General features: G+C 34.4%; 1 protein-coding gene and 1 pseudogene across 42 annotated transcripts in view; one reads left to right on the top strand and one right to left on the bottom strand.

Annotated features, from left to right (window-relative positions):
• STPG2 (sperm tail PG-rich repeat containing 2) overlaps positions 1-25,938 on the top strand; it is a 531,130-nt gene that overhangs the window by 205,037 nt on the left and 300,155 nt on the right. For all 42 annotated transcript variants that reach the window (XR_012023507.1, XR_012023495.1, XR_012023496.1 and 39 more), the window contains one exon: positions 17,683-17,842. Coding sequence is in view for 22 of the 42 variants with exons in the window: in XM_072810719.1 (XP_072666820.1) it covers positions 17,683-17,842 (160 nt within the window). In the remaining 20 variants the exon portion in view is untranslated. The remainder of the gene's footprint in view (positions 1-17,682; positions 17,843-25,938) is intronic.
• LOC140623950 (cytochrome c pseudogene) lies at positions 5,192-5,504 on the bottom strand (annotated as a pseudogene).

The following is a 25,938-nucleotide window of genomic DNA, read 5'->3' as shown; positions in this document are numbered from 1 at the left end:
CTAAAATATAATTTAATTTTCTTCTGCATTTCATATATGAATAGAAATACTGTACATTTATATTACGCATATTTTTAGTGCTTAGGAACATTAAATGATGATGTAATCACTGATTAATGTGACAACACCATTTGCACTAGATGAGTGCTGAAAATGCAGAAATGATAATGAAATGCAGATACTGAGAAGTAAATGTATTAATTTTATTGATTTAAAAAAATCAAATCAGGGACAGTTTTTCATGCTTAATTAAATAGAATAAAGCACATTCATAAAATCAAGAGTAGGAAATATGTATTAATAGGTTTTTAAAGCAACATTGTAGGTACTATTTAAGAATGTCACATTGTGCTATTGTTTGATTAGAGCTCTCTTACATTTTTAAGTGGCACTGTACATCAACTTTAATTTGTATTATCTACATTTTGTGGTATACATTAAAAATGATTAGTATGAAAACATTATCTAATTTGCCTCCAATAATCAAATTTCCAGAGATCTTAGGTAATATTATATTGTTTGGCCTAAAAGCATTTTAGAGCACAATATGTTTTGTAATATTAGATTAAATATGTTTCTTGGCAAAAGGGAAAGACAAAGACAATTTTTAATGACTTTTGGAAGAAAAGGGGAAGAGTAAAGGAGTAATGTAGATATTAAGAATATTGAAAATTGAGCACCTTCCTTTCATTCTGAAAAAAAAATGCTTTAGAAATGTCTTGAAAACGTATTTTCTAAATCCAATATATGGTTTATAAATATATTTGTTTTAATTAAACACTGGTTGGAATTAGACTTACACTCAAAGATTTTTAAAATTTATATTTTATTCTTAATAATGAAATTTGCTAATAGAATGGCCATGGTTTCAGAATACATAATTTCTATTTTCAGGTGATATTAAACAGTAATTAAAAAAAACAAAACAACAGGGTACCTGGGTGGCTCAGTGGTTGAGCATCTGCCTTTGGCTCAGCACGTGATCCCAGTGTCCTGTGATCGAGTCCCGAGTTGGGCTCCCCGCAGGGAGCCTGCTTCTCCCTCTGCCTATGTCTCTGCCTCTCTGTGTCTCTCATGAATAAATAAAATCTTTTTAAAAATTAAAAAAAAATCACCTGAGTTTTTTGGGTTATGTAACCAAATAACAAATGCAAAATGTTTTGTACCCTCACATCCATAGGAGTATATTTATACTAGCAATTTGGAGTGGGCTGGAGGGAGAAGACAGGAGTGGTACCCACTGGCTTCTCTGATTTTGGGGGAAGAATCAGCTAGCCCCTAATACCTGCTAAATTAGAAGTTTGGTCCAATAAACCTCTTTCGTGAAAAGATTTGGGAGATGGGCAGTTTTTCCACGTCCCCCTGTGCTAAGCCCTTGGCAGTTAGCTGTGGTGAGTTCTGGACAGCTGTTAAGAATTGCTTCTTTGGCATAGTTTTGTGGCCTTGTGGGCACAAGTCTTTTGGTTTTTAGAGCTAGGTATTTTGGGAGCTCTTTCCCCTGGTGAGAGTCTTTAACATTTGGGGTGCTACATGTAGAATTCCAAACCTTTCAATCCTGGAGTGACTGGGAGTTGGGGGTTTCCTCCTGTTTGGCACTGTGTCAAGAGTGGGGTTTATGGTGAGAGTGTATTTCAGCCTTTCCTAATATTTTGATGTGGGTATTTTCTGATTCATCAAATGTGTAGGAGTCACTCAGCTAGTTTCTGGACCTCGTTAAAGGATCAGAGGAGGGTAGCCCCGATGGCTCAATGGTTTAGCGCTGCTTTCAGTCCGGGCCTGATCCTGGAGACTCGGGATTGAGTCCCATGTCGGGCTCCCTGCATGGAGCCTGCTTCTCCCTCTGCCTGTGTCTCTGCCTCTCTCTCTCTCTCTCTCTCTCTGTGTCCCTCATGAATAAATAAATAAAATCTTAAAAAGAAAAAAAAGGATCAGAGGAAATTGTTCCATATGTAGCTGTTTGGTACATTTGTGGGTAGAAGAAAGCTCAGGATCCTTCTATGTTGCCCTGTTGGCCGATTCCAAGTAAATATTCAGTTTTTATTATTTTGATTATTAATTATTGATTTTTATTAATTGGAAAATTTTATTTATTCATTTGAAAATCAACCAATCATGTCTTTTTTCCATTTTGTATTGTAAAATATATATTTTTCTTATTACTTTCTAAGATATTGATGTATTACAGAGAAAGATCCATTTGCAATAAGAACTATACTAATTAATTACTAATTAGAATTTATTGTTTTCTTTAAATTTTTTTGCAATAATCTTTACATGAAAAAGTCTTAATTTTTGTTTACACTTTTACTGATCTTTTCCTTTGGGTTTATCTGTTGTTTTGTTTTTGCTTTGCAATTGTATCTTGAAATTAGCTAAATAAATATATATCAATTCTTGTTATGTTCTTTTTTTTCATATGCCATTTTAAATCCTTGGTTTAGAAAATATTTCAAAAATATAGAGAAGAATAGAAAATAACACAACAAAGATTTTCACATTCATCATCCTGCTCTATCAAACTCACATGTTGCTATACCTTTTAAACATGCTCAAATCACAATAAAACTATCTAAACCCAGTATATGTCAACATTTAGTATTTGTGGCTTTCTTTTTTAACCCTACTCAGTTTTGAGTTGAGTGATTGTTGATCATCTGATCTACAGCTACTGTTCAAGTTGATTTGTATTTATCTTTGATCAGTTTTCATCATCTAGTAGGCCTTCACCTAGAGCAACTCTGCTGGATTAAATCCTGTCATCTTCCTTCACCCCCTAAGTTAATTTTTCAGCACTTCGAACCTATGGAGCAAATGGAGAAGTGCAGTGCTAAGTACTACTAGCAGAGTATTAGAGTATTTTCTTTCTATCCCTGACTTGTTTTACTTTTATGATGGGTCTTCCCACAATGCTATGTTCTGTGGCTAGTTCTTCAATTCTCTACTGGTAACCTTTGTATTCTGAGAGTGACAAGTCTCAAGTAGTTACAAAAATGTAAGTTGATTATTTTTTCTATAAAACAAAATTTAAATTATTTAAATACTGAAGAAAATATTTGGATTGAAAAAAATCTTTGATTCCAAAGGACTTTTTGAACAAAGTATAAAACAGGGGAACCGTAATGGAAACATCAGAAAAATGTGACTTCAAAAAGTTTAACACTTTTATATAGGAAAACTAAATAAAAATTACTATAAAACACTGTAAATAAACTGAACATTTCCAAACCATGAGACAAATGCCATATGTAAAAACAAAGGACTTTTAATGCATATAAAGGCCAAGACTATTATCTTAATATACATGAGTGTTTACAAAACAAGAGAGAAAAAAGATAAGAACTCAGTGAGCCATAAAAATGGAATTAACACATGAAAAAATGCTTAAATTCACTTGAAATTAAAGAAATATAGATTTTTAAATAAAATGTTTTCTCCTTCAGGAGATTTTAAAAAGGTAATATTCAATGTTGGCAAAGGTAGGGAAAATAGACGTACAATTGACTCTTGAATGATGCAAAGGTCGGGGACATCAATACTGCACAGCTGAAAATCTATAGCTTTTGACTCCCCAAAAGTTTAATAGCTTACTATTGACCGGAAGCCTTACTGATAACATAAACAGTTAATTAACACATATTTTGTGTGTTACATGTATTCTATACTGTATTTCTATACCTAGAGGAAATGAAATGTTAGGAAACTCATAAGGAAGAAAAAATACATATACAGCACTGTACTGTATTTATCGATACTATAAGTTTATGTTTGTTTATAAAAATGAATTGTCAGTGCCTACATCAATATTGTTTTATATGACACAAAATGCTGTAGATGTTACATGTATTACTAGCACTAGATATCAAAAATGAAAATATAATATGAAAAAGAAATTTATATTTATTTACAGGTATGATTATTTGTGCATTAATAATAAAGAAGCAGAAATATGATTGCTTTATAATAGCCTAGCCCCTAATGAATGGTTATAATATTTTTATGGTATACAGTATTACAATAATATTCATAATACAGTATTGGCCACATAGTTACTTTAAAAAAAAGCCACTTACCTGTGATGATAGGCTGATACAGTTTTTCCAAGGATGAGAGAGAGGCATACTGTACAGTAATATAATTCTTTGAAAGCAAAGTTATAAGGCAATAAGGAAACTAAAATATTACTAATTTTAAATATCACCTTATGCCTATAGAAGGATAGACTCTCCACTTCCATACAGGTTTTTTTTTTTTTTTTTTTTTTTTTTAGATGCAAGGAGTTTTAATTAAATTGGCATAGTTAAGACCAAAAAGATAAGGTGGACACTGCCAGCTTATTTTCAGCCATTGCCTTTAACAACAGGCTAAGGGACAGAACTTGAAACACAGCTGAGTCCTGGTGTTCTGAGACAGTGAAGGGATTTCCTCAGAATTTAAATATATTAATATAACCAGTTATATAAATCTAAATGTAAAACTAATCTCCTATAAGTTTAGAGGTGGCATTTATCATCTCGGTGAAAAGCTGAACATCCCTAATCAATTCCAATCATATTAAAAAGGGAAAACAGTGACAGCACTTGCTGAACCAGAATTACTATCAAAGTTCAAAAAGCTGATTGTATCCATTTAACCACAAGCCAATCTTATTTAAATCAGGACTGTCCCGGGAGGCCTGGGTGGCTCAACCGTGGAGTGTCTGCCCTTGGCCCAGGGGGTGGAGTTCACTGATGGAGTCCCACATCTGGCATCCTGCATGGGGCCTGCTTCTCCCTCTGCCTATATCTCCACTTCTCTCTTTCTTTCTCGGTCTCTCATGAATAATAAATAAATAAATAAATAAATAAATAAATAAATAAATAAATAAGGACTGTCCAAGAAAAACATTCTATCAGCCACTCATGATCTGAATTCTGGTCACTGAGAATTTAAATATGGTACACAGGGATCCCTGGATGGCGCAGCGGTTTGGCGCCTGCCTTTGGCCCAGGGCGCGATCCTGGAGACCCGGGATCGAATCCCATGTCGGGCTCCCGGTGCATGGAGCCTGCTTCTCCCTCTGCCTGTGTCTCTGCCTCTCTCTCTCTCTGTGTGACTTTCATAAATAAATAAAAATTAAAAAAAATAAATATGGTACACATAAAAAAGTCATTAGACATTTTTGTTTTGTAATAAATAAGGCAATAGCTAACTATTACTCCTTAGTGGCTTTTTTGAGAGAGGTTATTAAGTCTGTTCTTTCCCCTGTCTTCTTAATGCCAGCAAAGATCACTTTGTTCCAGGGATGCACTTCTTGGGATTCTCCAAATACTCCAGGTCTCCTCTCCCTGGGTGATGCCTTTGTTCTTGTTGGCATCTGTGTAAGAAAATCCAGGGGCCTGACCTGTCTTTCGCCCAGATAAACCATGGAGATTTGCCCCAGTCTTGTGCTTGCTTCCCTTTGCCACGATATGGCACTGGGCACACTTCTGAACAAAAATCTTCTTGCCCTTCTCAACATCACCCATTTTTGAATCGCTTTTCTGTCACTTGCGAAACGAAGATGCCAGTTCGCAAGCTGGACGTCCTGCTCTCTCCATACAGGTCTTGTATATGATGTTTTACACCATGTAAGTGATGTTTTAGCCACAGATGATAATGATACAAAAACATCTCATACAATTCTTGTACAGTTACTAGATTTTCATATGAGGACACACACATGCAGAACAAATAAGTTTGTTGACTATACAGCATAATGATTATTTACTATTTGTTAAGTGCAAGTGGATCATCGTAAAGGTCTTCATCCTCATCATTTTCATGTTGAGTAGGCTGAGGAGGAGTAGAAAGGAGGGGTTGGTCTTGCTGTCAGGGGTGGCAGAGGTAGAAGAAGTGGAGGAGGTAGAATGAGAAGCAGGCACTCTTGCTGTAACTTTATGGAAAAACACATAATTTCTGTCTGACTTTCTTTTGCTTTTTTTCTTTTTTCTAAAAATTTGTTATACTAATCAGTCCTTATTCCACCATTTGCTTTAGTTTCAGTGCTGGTATTATAGAAGTGTCCCTGTCACAAGTGAATTCAAAAGCAGTCTTCAATAATCAGAACCCTTCTGCCACATTGTCTGATGTCAGTTTGTTTTCTGGCACTGCTTCTTCTGTGTCTTCTTCTTACTATCTGGCACTGGTTCAGAAACATTAATCTCCATAAGGTTGTCTTCTGTTCATTCCTCTGATGGGGTGACTATTAGATCTTGAGTTTTCCCAAAACCCATATCTTGAAACTCTCTCCCCTCACCTCTTTCACCATATCTACAATCTTTTTCATGATTTTTTATTGCATCTGTTGTAAATCATATGAAACAATGCAAAACATTTAGACACATGAATAGATATTTTTCCCAAAGAAGGCATACAGATAGATGGCCAACAGATTCATGAAAAGATGCTTAATGTTACTCATCTTCAGGAAAATACAAATCAAAACTACAATAAGAGATCACCTTACACTTGTCAGAATCGCTAAAACCAACAATGTAAGAAACAACAGGTGTTGGCAATGATGTGGAGGAAGGGTAACCCTCTTACATTATTGGTGGAAATGCAAACTGGTGCAGTTACTCTGGAAAACAGTATGGAGATTCCTCAAAAGTTAAAAATAGAACTACCTTACAATCCAGCAATTGCACTACTAGGTATTAACCCAAAGAATACAAAAATACTAATTCAAAGGGATACATATACCTTTATGTACAATAACCAAATTACAGAAAGAGCCCAAGTGTCCATCAACTGATGAATGGATAAAGAAAATATAATATATATATATATATATATATATATATATCCATGAAAAAGAATGAAATCTTGCTGTTTGCAATGATGTGGATGGAACTAGAGAGTATAGCACTAAGTGAAATAAGTCAGAGAAAGACAATATCATATGATTTCATTCACATGTGGAATTTAAGAAACAAAACAAACAAACCTGGGGGTAAAAAAGAGAGGCAAACTAAGAAATAGACTCCTAATTATAGAGAACAAACTGATGGTTATCAGAGGGTGGATGAGTTGGGGGAATGGGTTAAATAGGAGAAGGGAATGAAGGTGTGACTTGTGATGAGCCAGTGTTGAATGGAAGTGTTGAATCACTGAATTGTACACCTGAAACTAATATTACACTATATGTTAACTAGAATTTATTTATTTTTATGGATTTTATTTCTTTATTTGCGAGAAAGAGAGCGCACAAGTGGTGGGGATGGGCGCAGGGGAGAGGGAGAAGCAGGCTCCCTGCTCAGCAGGGAGCCTGATTTGAAGCTCCATCCTGGGACCCTGAGATCATCTTAGCCAAAGGCAAATACTTAACTGATGGAGCCACTCAGGTGCCCCAGTTATCTAGAATTTAAATAAAAACGTAAAAAAAAAAAACAAAAAAACTATCTGGATACAGTTTTCTCCAGCAGGAATTCAGGCTTGATGGCTTACATGGCTTTTTCTGTAACAATGATGGCATCTTCAATGGTGTAATCCTTCTAGACTTTCATGATATTCTCTCTATTGGGGTTTTCTTCCATAGGGTTGACAGTCTTTTCCATAGAGTACCATATATAAAGAGTCTTAAAGATGTTTATGACCCCCTGATCTAGAGGCTGAATTAGAGATATATTTGGAGGCAAGTAGACACCATAGGGCAGATGGGGACATTGTCTAATATCAAAAGATAGATGTGTTTGTTTTCCCCTTGATGTACTGAAATAGAGCTGAAAAAAGGGCTCATTGAATGTAGTTTTGTTTTGTACAGTTTTTAAAATTTGGTTTATGGGCTGTCAGAATTGTAATTTTTAATTGCCTTCGAAGAATGAAGATTTAAAATAATGTCTCACTGAACAGGTGAGATATCTCAGTTGCTCTTGGGTCACTGGTTTATAGACTTTCATACACACATACACATACACACAGAGACAAATATCTTATTAGACTTTGGACTTCCTGATTCAGCTGATTATGCTCAATGCCCAAGATGCATACTATACTGCACTACAGATTTATTTTCACAACAATACATCTTCAAGTCATTATGATTCCACTCAACAAAAGGCCTGCAGGAATGATTTATTATTTGGGTATTTGGAGATGATACATTTGATGGTTTTTTTTAGAAAACTTTTTTTTACTCCATATTCAGATGTGCTTTACTGTCAAATGCATATTTAGATTAGATTCTTGAATTTTAATGGTAATCTGCTGCTTTTTTAAAAAAATTTTGACTGAAAATGTTTGTCATTTTTCTAATGAGTTAGCCAAAGAAATGTAGCTAGTATTGCATATAAGGCCTGCATTTCTTCCCTAAATTCCATTTAGGTTAGATCATTTTTCTTTTTTCTATGATTTTTAATACCACAAAATAATTTTAGAATCGATTACAAGTTAAATGTAACAATTAATGCTTTAATTTCATAGATCTCACTGTGACATTTTTCCTGTTAAATAAAGCAGTTTATTGGCAAAAGTGCGTGTATTTTTCTTTCCTTATTTGTAAGGTTCTATTTAGTGATATTCTTGTGTTTGATTATCAAAGACTCTCACTGCAGGCAGTGCTAATGCTTGTGCCAGAATATTTCTGCAAGTTGCATCACTAATTCTACTTGCCAAGTAGAGTGTACAGAAAGTTTGTCATCTCCTATTCATGTTAATCAATATCAAGCACCTGTGAATGCTTTAGGATGAGACTATAATGCAGAATGCATAAATTTTGTCCTCAGGAAATTTGCAGTGAAGCAGGTGCTGGATGAATTTTTCCCCCCTAGTCCATGAGCTCTGTTAATTCTATCTTCAGTAGGCCTAATGTTTGAATAAACCAGATGTCTAATAAATTATTTTCATGCCCAGAATTTGAGATTTTTGTACTCTAGTATAGTATGATCTTACTCCTTACTGTAAGAAAGCTTAATAGCAATGCAATTCAAGGTTTTGTTTTGCTTTTTAAGGGGGGAAGTGAGTGATTTAATTCATGGGTAGGTTTAGAACCCATAGATAATCCTATTGCCTTTATTTTTCTAATGAAAGAATTTCTAATACTTTGGGGAAAAACAAGGGCAGTGTCTTACCAGCAAGGTACTTCATGACTTTAGGGATGAAGCGCCAATAGAACCAATCCAGAAAAAACGATTCTTGTCCAAGCCTTCTTGTTGTATAACCACAAGACTAGCAGCTGGTGTTTATTTTTTCCCTTCAAGGTTTGGGGGTTAGCAGCTTTATGGATAAGGGCAATCCTGATTATAAACCTGATTGCATTGACAAAATAGTAGAGTTAGCTTATCTCTTCCTCCCTTAAATCTTGGTGCTTCCTTCTCTTCTTTATTAGTACTATCCTTTAGCATTTTTGTTTTCAGAATAGGAAGCTTCCATCTGCATTAAAAACCTATCCAGGCATATATCCTTTCCCTTCAATGATTTTAATGGTGTCTGGGAACTCATCCTCTGACTCTTGGTTGGCAGAAGCTGGTTCTACTGTTATCACAACATTTTTTTAAGCTAAACCTCTTTCTAAAATTGTCGAATCATCCTTTGCTGGCATTAAGTGCTCCAGCTTTAATTCGTCTACCTTTCTTTTGGTTAAGTTGTCATGTAATGACTTTACTTTTCCTTGAATCATATGAGAGTTTTAGGTATACCTTTCTTACAGCAATCTTGCACCCACATAAAAGCTGCATTTTTAAAACAAGATAAAAAAAGAACTATTTTACAAAAAGTACAAAGTTTTTGCATCTGCTGGTGTAGCTGCAGCGGTCACTTCACAAACTGTCTTTTCCTTGTTTACATTGGCCCTTAACTCTGGATGCCTTTTTTTAAAAAAGATTATTTATTTATTCATTCATTCATCAATCATTCATGAGAGACAGAGACAGAGAGAGAGAGAGCAGAGACACAGGCAGAGGGAGAAGCAGGCTCCATGCAGGGAGCCAAACGTGGGACTCTATCCCAGGTATCCAGGATCAGGCCCTGGGCTGAAGGCGGCGCTAAACTGCTGAGCCACCGGGGGTGCCCTCTGGATGCATTTATCTTAAAATGGTGGGCTGCAGACCTCTGTCTGTGGTACGTGTCAAGCAATTCACCTTTTCTTTGTAATGCTGTACTTCTCTCTGCTTCTTAAGAGCGCTTCCAACATCACTAGAAGCACTTTGCATGGGTCCTATGTTGTTATTCAGGTTTTAGAGTATTCCATTAAACATGGTGAAAAATATGTGAGAACCACAAGAGATCACATTTGCTGTGATATGCAATTTACTGGAGAGAGAAGCTGTTCACGTGGAGGAATTAGTGTCTCACAATGTTTTAGGTGGATATTTGCAACACTTGAACTCACTGCAATAGCAACAGAAGGTGGCTATGAAATTATCACAGTAGTACAGTATATGCTACAGTTAATTTTATGCAGTTATGATATAATACTGCATCTTTACATTTGCTTTCATTTATCTGTAAATGGTGCTATGTACTATATGTTTTAATAAATTTTAACTTTTCATAATAGATTTGTATATGTTTTATTATAGTAAATGATAAAATAGCATCTATATATATTTTAGGCAATTGTGACATACCTAACTTTTTCTTAAAATTTTCCATATTTCTAGTCTGTACTGTTTATCTGTTTTTTCAAATTGTTGCAAATGGCCAAAAATTTTTCCAATATACTTATTAAAAAAAAATTGTGTCTAAGTGGACCCACATAGTTCAACTCATATTGTTCAAGAGCCAGTGTACTACTCTTGGGGGAGTTTATATTGTTAAAACCTTTCTGAAGTTACTTGATAATTTCAACCAAAATTAATTTGCGCATATCCTTGCCTTAACAATTCAGTTTTTAGGGAATTTATCTTGGCATTTGCCAAGAAGTGCATAAACATATATGCATATGTTTTCATTTATTATGTCATTGTTTATAACACTGCAAAAATGGAAATGAGTTAAATGTTCACTGGTGAAGGCTGATTAAAGTAACAGAGTAATAGAATTCCTTTTTTACTTTGTATTTCACATTTTACAATGAGACTGTAATATAGTGATGGGAAGGGACAGTAGAACAATAACTGATTACATCAAAGATGATCTATAGTGGCCCTTCAGTTTTGTTAACTTTTTTTGTTCATTTCATTTTGCTGTGTGTTTGTGTGTTTCTTTTTAATTTTTCCAATGAATTCTCTGGCAAATTTGGAATGGCTTCAAGAGAGATAGGAATTAGATGCTTTTCTAAACTGAAACCATGAACTTTTTTTTTTCCTTCTCTTATCCTTGTCTTTTTTTTCGTATGCTTTTGTGCATGTTTAATTGACTTCCCCTTTTATACTACAGGCATGAATATGGACTATATAAATCAGAAATTCACTTTTTCAAGGTAGTTGTATCTTTAAGCTATTGAAAGTAACTGTGTTCTGGAAAAGCATAACCAGGACTAGAAAATTTACATTTTCTTTAATATGTTGGAATGGTAGAATTCCAATAACTCTAACAAAAACATTTAAAATTGTTTAATAAAGAATACTTTTTAAAAAGAATTCTTCTCCTTGATACATGTGGGGAAAAGAGTTGCTTTTTTTTAAGCATGACATTTTGTTAAAAATGTGAATAAATGATAGAGGACTCTTCTGAGTTTTATTTTTTCATGTCTAATAAAGATACTTGTTAAATTATATTTCATTCATAATCAAGTTACAATTTTATGTCAGTCTTTGTGCTTTTTTGTCATTTGAAACAGATTCACTGATTTTTTTTTTAAACTGCATGTTCTAAGATTAATTTAACTCCGACATTGAAGAATATATTACTTTCAGATAATCCTTGAGTAGTTATTTGGGGAGAAATCCAGAATCCTCCAAATACCTGATATATTAGGAAGTCATTATTTATAATGAGGTGTAATAATAAGTAAAATTTATCTAGTGCTCACCTATGTACCTGACTCTCTCTGTTCCACATATTTTAACTCATTAATCCTAACAACAAGCCTTCGAGGTAGGAACTAATATTTTTCCCATTTTACAGATAAGGAAATTGAGACATAAGATTTATCCATGGCCATATGATTAGCAAAAATGATGAGTCAGGGCTTGAACCCAGACAACATAGCTTCAGAGTCTATCATCTTCAATAGGAATGGACACTCGTGCCAGTGCTTAGTAAAGACTCAGTATATAAAAAAAAAAAAAAAGACTCAGTACATTTTTGTTAGACAAAAACTACAATAGTGTAGCATTTAAAAACAGTATCACTTAAGTAGCTTTTTGTTTATGGTACAGGAGAACAATATTCTAAAATTTTCAAAAGAAAGGAAAGGAAGAAGTAAGGATATTAGCATTATTTCAGATGATCATTTTCTTGATTCCCCATGAAGTTAAGATATTTTGGATGTTTTTAGATGGCTATAACCTTTATATGTATGACTCTTGGAAACAGAGATTGGATCCTCAAAGTTTTTCCATCCAATGTTTTATTCTGCTTGTTTTGTTTCTTTATTCAATCAAGAAACGTTTAGTGTCACTAAAATTGTGCTATTAAATTTGATACCAAGTATAAACTAACTTGAACAATTCTTTAGTACTCTATAAGCACTACAAATATGGAAGGAGATGTTATATTTAAAGTATGTTTCATTCATTAGAAAAGGTATTTATAGGAACATCAAGGGAGGATAATTTGGTTTCCTTTGTTTCAGTGCAAAATATGCCTTTTGCTATTGAGACCTATAAACTATGCACTGTAACATGGAAAACAGTTATTTTTGTGTATGGATAAATAGCTAGAGCTCTTTATCTCTCTGTGTAGACAATGTTCAGTTCCTGTCATTGCAACTCCTTTCTCATAATTACCTTGCTTTCTCTCCTCTCTTTTTCATAGTTTATTCCTGTCATCACCTCTACTCTTCTTTGCATATAATCATATTATATTTTAGATATAGATAATAGATGCTAAGATATTTTTAGCTTACAGAAAGAAAGCCTGGATCATCTATCTTCTCTTAGCTTACTGTGGGAGAGGCAACTTCCAAATATGAATAGTTCTATGACTCATTTTACTGCCAATGTCATAGGAAGAAGAGAAAGGAGAAGCACATCTCTTGCAAGAGACTCACTAGATATTTCTGAACATGACCTTCAGCTTACCTCTTGGTGAGAGGGAGTTGGATGAGTAAGTGAGGTTTTTGAAGGCCTCCTTGCAGCTAAAAACAAGGCTATGAACATAACCCAGCAATTCTGACTTCAAGTTTTGTGATATTTCAGGAGTACTACCTTAAAATGATCCTTCTTTTTGTCTAAGGGGTAATTCTTGCCATACTGAGCATAATAGATAATAGGGGTCATTTGATTTCAAAAAGTTTGAACATAATGAAATGATTAGAATTTTACTTGTAGACATTTCTCTAGAGTTAATGGAAATTTTCATAACTCTGCTATTCACATTCACACATCCCTCACAAATCCCACAAATTCATCAAAATTACCTCTTAAATATTCTAAGTTTTCAAGATAATTTTTAGTGCCTTATCCAAATCTGTCTGGCTGGCTCTAGAGACAATTGTGTTCTTTTTTAAAACAACACTTACATTAACTTTCTTTCTTTTCCCATTCAACTTACAAAAGAATTAACTTCCGGAATTGTATTGAGTTGATAAAACTCTGAAGAAATGATATTATGTCAATTAGAGCTATTATGACTGGCAATAATTTTTTCCCCCTGCCTCAGTACCATTAGCATTTACAGGAAAAGAAAGGTTACCTAGGCCATTTCTGTTCATGTATTTTACTCTGATATGCTAAGATATACATTTTTTTCAACAAAACCAATGTCAAAGGTGGGCATGTAAAGCTCAAGCATCAAAAGTAAAAGTCTACTTTTTTGATAGCAAATAGAAGTAAATGCATCTTACGTAAAATATTAACCAAATTCAAATACTTAATGATTTTATGAAAGTTAGTCCTTGATCAGTATGAATGAGCATATCCGTACTTCTGCATCATTGCTGATATAAGTTACACCTATTTTTAGAAACAAGAACATCTTTAGGGAAGGCAGTACTTGAACAATCTTTACCCAGCACACATTTAATATAGAACTGCTTAGATGTGAGACAAATTTAAGCAGTATAGGGGTTGAAAATACTTTTTTTTTTTTTTAAATACTTTTAAGACATTATGTCAGCCCTACTGTTTTAGGGCAGTTCAGTGATAAGGCCAAAGGTGGGAGGGGAGGCTTCAAGATACTGATAGATTCATTCACTCTTTCTTTAGCTCATATGTTTACTCATTGATTAAAAAATATTCATCAATCATTTACGGTGTGCAAGGCACTTGCCATCACTGAAGATACATTGATCAACGAAACAATACTTTCTCAATCTTCAAGAACTCTACATAGCTATGGGGGTGATGATATTAAACAAATAACTGAAACCTTTGATTGCAAATGTAACAACCACTGCAAAGCTAAGAGTGGTGTATTCTGGAAGTGTATCACTGGAGACCTTTACTCTTTAGCTTCCTACCCCATTCAAGTTCAAAATTTGTGAAGTATCTTGTATTTGGGCATGGGAAATTTTTCAGGGGCTTCAACTGGCTTGACAGAATTGAATAAAATTATAAAGTGTGTGAAATAGTTTTTCCAAAACATAAATGGAATGACATGCTTTACTTTGAGGCTGGTTGAAACTAGTGATTTTTTTTTTTTTTTTTTTTTTTTTTAATTATTGAACTGCCTGGGATACTGTCTTCATGTGATTCTTAACAACTTAACTACTTTTCATTGTTGTTGTTTGGGGCTTAAAATACCAAAAGCTTTCCTTTTAAATATCCAGTTGACATCTCCCTGGGGAAGGAAGATACATATCACTGAGGGTTACATGTAGTTTCACATCTAATAGAAATAATAATGCTAATGCTAATGATGGCAATAGAAAGGGGACACTAGTGCCTGTTATGTATCAGATACATTCTAAGAATTTCACATACATCAATTGTTTTAATTCTTTGATTATATCATTTTTAGACAGAGCCTAGATTTCCCAGATGAAATCAGGACACCTTAGATTTACCTTTAATTTGCATTGAGGCATAGCTTTTATTTCATCAGACATTTTATGTTTTCCCTCAATCTCTATTTGTTCTTGTTGCCTCTGGGAGCTGGACGTAGCTTCTAGCACTGTCAGCCCCACACTAGAATGGAATTTTTAATGCACTGTGTTTCTTTAAGTAACTGGCTGCCAGTTCAAAGGTTGTCATTTAAGCCGATGACCTAGATTCATGTTCTAGCTAAAAAATTAGACCAGGAAGATAGGAATCAGGCATTTTTACTTTTTGTGCCAGGACTCAGATCTTGCTGTGAAGTATGTGGAATTTTCCAAACACAGGAAAAGGATAGAAATTCTAGGTTAAAAAAAAAGGCATAAGAAATGTCTATCATATCTATTCATCATATGCCTTTCCTATTTCTATAAAGGATCAGCCAAAGATTTGATGATCTTACCTATACATACCATTTTTTCCCTGAAATGATATGCAGGGTACCACCTATAGGTATTGTTTAAATAATTGCTATTAAGCAGTGTTTCAGATTTGTCTTATTAACTATTTCCTGCCTAGGAAATTGACTTGAAATATCAATCTCTTGGTCAGAGAAAATAAGAATGGAAGATGAATAAGAAGAGCTTAGAAGCATTGATAAAGGACAAAAGCATGGGATATGTTTTCAGAAAAGTGTAAATACGCTGATCATGAACAAGGGTAGTATATTTTCACTTGGTGGAGGACATAGTGAATCTACTGAAATTTAGGGTCACTAGTTTGATGAATTTTCCTTGATGGGAACATGATTTTTTAAGAAAACTGATCACTGATGAAGTTTATTATCTTTGCTTCAAGGCATTTAAAAAAAAAAGTTTTCTGTATGGCAGCAGTCAACGCCATGAATCATATATAAGCTGGGCACTGGAAAAAGGAATAGTCATGATGCCAGGCAGGGTGTTAAGGAAGCAGTAACCATAATAGCTTTAGATATGAAAATTAAAATGTATAGGTAGGGTAATCAAGATCTTTGCAAAAAAAGCTTTCCTAAACACTCTAAGTATATTGTGTGTGCTCACGATTTCTTTGTGCTTTGGCACTGTCTTCCACTTTACTTTCACATACCACGGAAGCAGCCCCAAAAGATCCAGAAGTCATCTTTGGAGCTGCTACTGTCATTGCATATCTTCAGCCTACCCTTACTAAATACTCCGTTGATTCAGGCAAGAAGAAAACAACTGCTGACATTTTTTAGTTGACTTACCGATTGTGGCATTTGGCGCTTGACACAGGACTTAAACCAGAAAATGCGTAAGAATCTTCTCCCCTTGTACCCTTACCGTTTTTAGTGATTCTTTGGAAGTAGAAGATAATGTTGGCGTATGCTTGAGGGTGGTAATAAGAGTATGAAAAACAAGAGAAAGTATGTTTTATAAAGTATGGCTCCTAGATGGACTTTAAAAGTATGATTTTTCAGTACCCAAACATGTTTGACTTATTTGAAACATTAAAATACTTCCCTATCAGCCCAGACCCTGATAGTTCAGTCTTGTTTTCTAAAATTCACTTTTGTAGAATAGTTAGAATAGGGAACAGATATTTGAAACCTAAGAAGTCTAGTGTTTGAGTCTACACAATCAGCCACAAGAGTCTCCTGCCTACCAGAAAAATCACTAAAACTTGAAAACTTTGGTTTTTACACGTAATAGAAATGAACAGATATGTTACATACAATATATTTTAAAAATGTTTTAAAATAATATGAGGAAAATGATTAAAATTTTTTTCATTGAAATAATTAGCTAATAGTTTACAGGTATTAATTGTATAACAAATATATGATATTTTATATTTAATTGAGTTTAGAAATATTATTAAAGTTATTAATTTCCATGTGGTTTATGTTGATTAAAAATGTTAATGTAACTGTAGAGCACATAAACAGCCATAAATGATGAATGGAGAAGCCTTTTAACTTAATTGGAATCTATTAAAAATGAAATAAGCAGTCTCATTTGTAGAATAAGTAAAGTGCACTCACAAAGAACCATATAGCAGGGATAGTTTTGGTGCTTATGAAAACAAATCATTATTCTCACTTGTGTATGAAATTTTTTTAAATACTTTATTTATTTATTTGAGATAAAGAGAGAGTGAGAGAGAGACAGAGACCAGGAGCCGGGGGCAGCGGGAGAGGGAGAAGCAGGGTACCCACTGAGCAAGGAGCCTGACACGGGGCTCAATCCTATGACCTCGGGGTCATGATCTGAGCTGAAGGTAGATGCTTAACTGACTGTGCCACCCAGGTGCCCCTCATTTCTGTATGAAATTTGATTTTCATTGTGAAATTTGAAAGTGAGAACTTGATGTATTTCATCAAACCTATTTTTTTGAGAATATGGACCTAAGTTTTATAATTCTATTTATTTTACCTTAAATTATGATAAGCAAATTTACGGACTTCACAGTCTTATTAGAAGGGCATAAATTTAGGGACACTCTTTTAAATTTCTTATTTTTAATGATTAAGAGAATATTAATATTTTTTCCATTTATGCCATTGCTTAGTGTGATCATCTATGCTGCATAGTCTTAGGTATTTTCCATGTAAGACATGTTTATGCTCATCCATTGAAATCCTTTTCAGGATAATCCAGCACCTGGCAGCTATAATGTTCAGAAATCATATGAGATGTCCCAAGTTCAACATAAATACATGGCACCTCGTAGTTTTGTGGCTAAACTGAAACATGCCTCCTTTCTTAGCACAACTCCTCGGTGCCTGGAGAAAATGACTGATGGGCCAGGTAAGTACAAACATTTTTTATTTTTTGAAAGCTATGGAAAGGTTTCCATTATAAAAATAGACAACTATAAACATACCTTTATATTTACCATCCCTCTTTTAAATGTACAGGATGAAAAAAAGTCTGCTTATTCAGTGAAAGATTTTAGATTTTTTTTTCAACTGTAAGATGTGTTTGGGGTTTTATGTCTCTTAACTTCACCAAAGACAACCTTACCAGTTTTAACTTAAAACTAATACATTCATGTTCCATTAGAGAAAAACCCAAAATTCTTAGTAATGCTACATTGTTAGAGGAGAAAGGCACTTTATTGTGTTTTGTAAGATCAGTCTTGTACAAGATACACATCATGTTAGTCTTACGGACTTATTTTAGTTTTTCTCAAGTATCAAGAAAACATCCATATAAAAGATAAACATTTATTTTGGGGGGGGGTAAAAATTCCAAAAGCAATTTTGAGTTTTAAAATTGGAATTAGTTTGGGGACCCTTGGGTGGCTCAGCAGTTCATAGACTGCTCCAGGGCATGATCCTGGAGTCCCGAGATCGAGTCCCATGTCAGGCTTCCTGCATGGAGCCTGCTTATCCCTCTGCCTGTGTCTCTGCCTCTCTCTGTGTCTCTTGTAAATAAATGAATAAAATCTTAAAAAAAAATTGGAATTAGTTTAGCTACTAGTAATAGTGTTCTTAGACTTAAAATGAATGCAATAACTTCCTTGGTAATGAGGATAAATCAGGTAAGTGTGTTATTTCACACAGGAAAACCAGATAGGAAATAGGAACAATAGTTTTCAACAATAATTTTGAAATGTATTGCCACTAAACAACCAAACTGTTGTAAAGACTCTTTATGAGAATATGAAGAGAAAAAATGAAACAGAATGGAGAAACTCATCGATGGGTTTTTGATGAAAAACCAAATTAAGAGAATACAACTTATCAGCAAATGAGAATACTCAGAGAGCCTGTGATCCACGGAAGCTTGCTTTGTTTTTCATTGTCTTTTAAAAATCAAGTATATTGCCAACTTAAAGGTCTGTTTTAAGTCAAAATTTAATTTTTCTTATTTTCTTTTTTTTTCTCTTGAGTTACTGTACCATTGCTGATTTTGTCAAGTTTTAGCTTTGTTATGAAGTATAATTTAAACACCTTTAGTGTGTCCCTGACCACACTCAGTATGTAGTCACCCAGAATGGTGCAAGGAAATTAGTTCTTTGAAGTTCTGGTACTATCACGGTAACTATCACTAAGCACAAGCAAATAATAAATAAATGTCCATTTCAGGGTTTCTTGAAGTAAATTATGTTGAACTTAATATTCTCTGAAGATTATTTTTTGTCTTTCCCTTTACTGTTCTCTCCGTAAAAATTATTGTAGATGAAATGTATAGGAATTTCAGTTAGGTGCCAGGATTGGCACTGTGACTTTTCATCATTTCAGTATTTAGCCTAGGGCAAGTAAACACACTAATTGTTTTATTAGTTTCTATTTTATAAAATTCAGAAAATATTTGCCACCTACTTGGCTCTCATGAGAATACTAAAGATTAATAAGACTGTGTTTCTTTTTTTTCTTTCTTCTTTTTATTTATTTATTTTAAAAATTAATTAATTTTTTATTGCTGTTGAATTTGCCAACATACAGAATAACACCCAGTGCTCATCCTGTCAAGTGCCCCCCTCAGTGCCCGTCACCCATTCCCTCCCACCCCCCGCCCTCCTACCCTTCCACCACTCCTAGTTGATTTCGCAGAGTTAGGAGTCTCTCATGTTCTGTCTCCCTTTCTGATATTTCCTACCCATTTCTTCTCCCTTCCCTTCTATTCCCCTTCACTATTATTTATATTCCCCAAATGAATGAGAACATATAATGTTTGTCCTTCTCCGACTGACTTACTTCACTCAGCATAATACCCTCCACTTCCATCCACGTTGAAGCAAATGGTGGGTATTTGTCGTTTCTAATGGCTGAGGAATATTCCATTGTATACATAAACCACATCTTCTTTATCCATTCATCTTTCCACAGACACCGAGGCTCCTTCCACAGTTTGGCTATTGTGGCCATTGCTGCTATAAACATCGGGGTGCAGGTGTCCCGGCATTTCATTGCATCTGTATCTTTGGGTAAATCTCCAGCAGTGCAATTGCTGGGTTGTAGGGCAGGTCTATTTTTAACTCTTTGAGGAACCTCCACACAGTTTTCCAGAGTGGCTGCACCAGTTCACATTCCCACCAACAGTGTAAGAGGGTTCCCTTTTCTCCGCATCCTCTCCAACATTTGTGGTTTCCTACCTTGTTAATTTTCCCCATTCTCACTGGTGTGAGGTGGTATCTCATTGTGGTTTTGATCTGTATTTCCCTGATGGCAAATGATGCAGAGCATTTCCTCATGTGCATGTTGGCCATGTGTATATCTTCCTCTGTGAGATTTCTCTTCATGTCTTTTGCCCATTTCATGATTGGATTGTTTGTTTCTTTGCTGTTGAGTTTAATAAGTTCTTTATAGATCTTGGAAACTAGCCCTTTATCTGATACGTCATTTGCAAATATCTTCTCCCATTCTGTAGGTTGTCTTTTAGTTTTGTTGACTGTATCCTTTGCTGTGCAAAAGCTTCTTATCTTGATGAAGTCCCAATAGTTCATTTTTGCTTTTGTTTCTTTTGCCATCGTGGATGTATCTTGCAAGAAGTTACTGTGGCCGAGTTCAAAAAGGGTGTTGCCTGTGTTCTCCTCTAGGATTTTGATGGAATCTTGTCTCACATTTTGATCTTTCATCCATTTTGAGTTTATCTTTGTGTATGATGCAAGAGAGTGGTCTAGTTTCATTCTTCTGCATGTGGATGTCCAATTTTCCCAGCACCATTTATTGAAGAGACTGTCTTTCTTCCAATGGATAGTCTTTCCTCCTTTGTCGAATATTAGTTGAACATAAAGTTGAGGGTCCATTTCTGGATTCTCTATTCTGCTCCATTGATCTATGTGTCTGTTTTTGTGCCAGTACCACACTGTCTTGATGACCACAGCTTTGTAGTACAACCTGAAATCTGGCATTGTGATGCCCCCAGCTATGGTGTTCTTTTTTAAAATTCCACTGGCTATTCGGGGTCTTTTCTGATTCCACACAAATCTTAAAATAATTTGTTCTAACTCTCTGAAGAAAGTCCGTGGTATTTTGATAGGGATTGCATTAAATGTGTAAGTTGCCCTGGGTAACATTGACATTTTCACAATATTAATTCTGCCAATCCATGAGCATGGAATATTTTTCCATCTCTTTGAGTCTTCCTCAATTTCTTTCAGAAGTGTTCTATGGTTTTTAGGGTATAGATCCTTTACCTCTTTGGTTAGGTTTATTCCTAGGTATCTTATGCTTTTGGGTGCAATTGTAAATGGGTTGACTCCTTAATTTCTCTTTCTTCAGTCTCATTGTTAGTGTATAGAAATGCCAGTGACTTCTGGGCATTGATTTTGTATCCTGCCACACTGCCGAATTGCTGTATGAGTTCTAGCAATCTTGGGGTGGAGTCTTTTGGGTTTTCTACGTAGAGTATCATGTCATCTGCGAAGAGGGAGAGTTTGACTACTTCTTTGCCAATTTGAATGTCTTTTATGTCTCTTTGTTGTCTGATTGCTGAGGCTAGGACTTCCAGTACTATGTTGAATAGCAGTGGTGAGAGTGGACATCCCTGTCTTGTTCCTGATCTTAGGGGAAAGGCTACCAATGCTTCCCCGTTGAGAATGATATTTGCTGTGGGCTTTTCGTAGATGGCTTTTAAGATGCTGAGGAATGTTCCCTCTATCCCTACACTCTGAAGAGTTTTGATCAGGAATGGATGCTGTATTTTGTCAAATGCTTTCTCTGCATCTAATGAGAGGATATATGGTTCTTGGTTCTTGCTGATATGATGAATCACATTGATTGTTTTACGAGTGTTGAACCAGACTGTGTCCCGGGAATAAATCCAACTTGGTCTTGGTGAATAATTTTCTTAATGTACTGTTGGATCCTATTGGCTAGTATCTTGTTGAGAATTTTTGCATCCATGTTTATCAAGGATATTGGTCTGTAATTCTCCTTTTTGGTGGGGTCTTTGTCTGGTTTTGGAATTAAGGTGATGCTGGCCTCATAGAACGAATTTGGAAGTACTCCATCTCTTTCTATCTTTCCAAATAGCTTTAGGAGAATAGGTATGGTTTCTTCTTTAAACGTTTGATAGAATTCCCCTGGGAAGCCATCTGTCCCTGGACTTTTGTGTCTTGGGAGGTTTTTGATGATTGCTTCAATTTCCTCCCTGGTTATTGGCCTATTCAGGTTTTCTATTTCTTCCTGTTCCAGTTTTGGTAGTTTGTGGCTTTCCAGAAATTCATCCATTTCTCCTAGATTGCCTAATTTATTGGCGTATAGCTGTTCATAATATGTTTTTAAAATCGTTTGTATTTCCTTGGTGTTGGTAGTGATCTCTCCTTTCTCATTCATGATTTTATTAATTTGAGTCTTCTCTCTCTTCTTTTTAATAAGGCTGGCTAATGGTTTATCTATCTTATTAATTCTTTCAAAGAACCAACTCCTGGTTCTGTTGATCTGTTCCACAGTTCTTCTGGTCTCGATTTTGTTGAGTTCTGCTCGAATCTTTAATAATTATCTTCTTCTGCTGGATGTAGGATCTATTTGCTGTTTTTTCTCTAGCTCCTTTAGGTGTAAGGTTAGCTTTTGTATTTTAGTTCTTTCCAATTTTTGAATGGATGCTTGTATTGTGATGTATTTCCCCCTCAGGACTGCTCTTGCTGCATCCCAAAGATTTTGAATGGTTGCATCTTCATTCTCATTAGTTTCCATGAATCTTTTTAATTCTTCCTTAATTTCTTGGTTGACCCTTTCATCTTTTAGCAGGATGGTCCTTAACTTCCACGTGTTTGAAGTCCTTCCAAACTTCTTGTTGTTATTTAGTTCTAATTTCAAGGCATTATGGTCTGAGAATATGCAGGGGACGATCCCAATCTTTTGGTATCGGTTCAGACCCGATTTGTGACCCAATATGTGGTCTATTCTGGAGAAAGTTCCATGTGCACTTGAGAAGAATGTGTATTCAGTTGTGTTTGGATGTAAAGTTCTGTAGATATCTGTGAAATCCATCTGGTCCAGTGTATCATTTAAAGCTCTTTTTTCTTTGGAGATGTTGTGTTTAGAAGACATATCGAGTATAGAAAGCGCTAAATTGAAGTCACCAAGTATAAGTGTATTATTATCTAAGTATGTCTTCACTTTGGTTATTAATTGATTGATATATTTGGCAGCTCCCATTTTCGGGGCATATATATTGAGATTGTTAAGTCCTCTTGTTGGATAAATCCTTTAAGTATGATATTTTGTCCCTCTTCATCTCTCACTACGGTCTTCGGGGTGAATTTTAGTTTATCTGATATAAGGATGGGTACCCCTGCTTTCTTTTGAGGACCATTTGAATGGTAAATGGTTCTCCAACCTTTTATTTTCAGGCTGTAGGTGTCCTTCTGTCTAAAATGAGTCTCTTGTAGGCAGCAAATAGATGGGTCCTGCTTTTTTATCCAGTCTGACACCCTGCGCCTTTTGATGGGGTTATTAAACCCATTTACGTTCAGAGTTACTATTGAAAGATATGAGTTTAGTGTCATCAAGATATGAGTTTAGTGTCATCAAGACTGTGTTTCAAAGTCATTTTCAGAAGCTCTGAAGCTCCTTAGATGTATAAAATCTTATTATAATATGAAACATATTTCTTCTTGTTGTCAAGCCAACACTAGCTTCTGAAAGAATTTATGTTAGGGGAATATCTTCATTATGAAGACTGTTAATATTTGGAAGTCAAAGACATAGTGACTGTCCAAGTCACTACACAATTGTAGAGTAGCCAGACAGCTTCTAAGTGAAAAGAGTTTATCACACTGGTTAAAGTAATAATCCATCAAGGTTGGTATCCCGAATCTAAAGGGTAACCTATAATTCAAAGAAATGATAGCAGAAATCCCTCATGTCTCTATAATAAATATATTAGGAAAAAAATGGATTTCTGAAGGTACTACCTGATACTGTGATGTGTAAATTTCATTTCCTCTGACATGTGCAGATATTGTAATAATTCGAATTGTTCATTCTTTTAGATTTTAATCTGCTAAGGTATATCATCCAAAACATGTCTTGAATATAGAGTCAATAAGGTGACTGAGGCCAATTCAATTAATATCCATCTTTCATTTTGGTAATTGAAAATTAACTTTCATTTGTCCTAATTCTTACACTGATCCAATAGGAAAAGATATTCAGGTGTGATATAATCAACTCTCTAAATAGATTCCTCATTTTTTATTGATTTTTACTTAGGCTAGGTTTTTTTTATTGATGAATATGACAAAGAATTCTTGATTATTTTTAATATAGACATAGTAATATGATTTTTCTGCTCTAAAATGAGAATGACTCATTTCTTTTTATAATTCTTAATTACATCTAACATTTGCTGAAAATACCATCTAACTTACTGTGTAAAGTCTTGTGATTTTTTAAAAAAATTATTGTCATATAATCAAAAGATACAGTGATAATAGTTATGTTGGTTATATTTCAATTTTTATACTATGTATAATACCATATCATATCTTAGAATTAAATTAAGAGAAAAGTGTTTTTTCAAGAAGCAACAAGTGTTGGTGAGCGTGTAGACAAAGGGAATCTCTCTACTGTTGGTGGGAATGCAAACTGGTACAGCCACTCTGGAAAACAATAGGTGATTCCTCAAAAAGTATAAAAATAGAACTATGCTCTACCCTAGCAATTGCACTACTAGGTATTTACCGAAAGAATACAAACACTAATTCAAAGGGGTACATGCACCCTGATATTTATAGCAGCATTATTTGGCAATAGCCAAATTGTGGAAAGAGCCCAAATATCTATTGACTGATAAATGGACAAAGAATGAAATATCACTCAGCTGTAAAAAAGAAATGAAATCTTGCTGTTTGCAATGATGTGGATGGAACTAGAGATGATAATGATAAATGAAATGAGTTAGAGAAAGATAAATACCATATGATTTCACTCATTTGTGGAATTTAAGAAACAAAACAATCATAGGAGAAAAAAGAAAGATTCAACCTAAGAAACAGACCCATAATTATAGAGAACAAATTTATGGTTACCAGAGAGGAGGTGGGTGGGGAATGAGTTAAGTAGATGATAGGGAATAAGGATGGCACTTGTTGTGATGAGCAGTGGATGTTGTATGGAAGTGTTGAGGCACTAAGTTGTACACCTGAAACTAATATTATACTGTATGTTAACTAACTTGTTAACAAGTTATGTTAATATAAATAAAAACTCAAAAAAAGAAGTATTTTAATCCTATTGTCATTTAAGCATTGGTAATTTTATTTTATTTTTATACTAATGCAAAGGACCTTTTGGGGTTATGTTTAATTCTTTACAAGTCAGATAAAATTATTTTCTGTTGTTATGTGTTTATATACATATACACATAAGTGAAACTATAAAATTGAATCAATTTATAGAGTATGATAGGCAAATTCATTTCTTGAGTCATGACATTACTAACAATTCAGTGATTTCCCTTACAGAACTTAAAGAACATGTATATTGTTATCTTTCTACCTATAAATAGAATAATTGGCAAATTAAAATTGATTAGCAGATATTTTACATTTGTAGTTAAAGTGTTAAGAACTGAGGTTGATAAATGATATATTATGAATTGTGAGTTTGGTTGATAAATGAATAATAGTCTTATGGGATTTATTAATTTATAGGGCATTCATTCAATCACTCAACATTTAATGGTGATTTATTTATTTAAAATTGTTTAGAACTTTTAATAGCATGAAAGTGGTTGTGTTTTACTCATAAATGAAGTCTTGTCTTTGCATATATTTAAGAGAGATAAAATGTATTTTCATTATCTAAATTAAAGAGGGAAATAGTATATTTGCATTAAGTATAATTTAGACCATTAAATGTTGTGTAACCAATGAAGACACTTTAGAAAAATTTAATGAAGAGATTATTAAATGAGGTGCATCACATTATAAAGCAATCTACTCTTAT

Source organism: Canis lupus, chromosome 33, assembly GCF_048164855.1.
Source record: "Canis lupus baileyi chromosome 33, mCanLup2.hap1, whole genome shotgun sequence".
NCBI classification, from domain to species: domain Eukaryota; kingdom Metazoa; phylum Chordata; class Mammalia; order Carnivora; family Canidae; genus Canis; species Canis lupus.
This window is presented reverse-complemented; position numbering and strand designations above follow the sequence as displayed.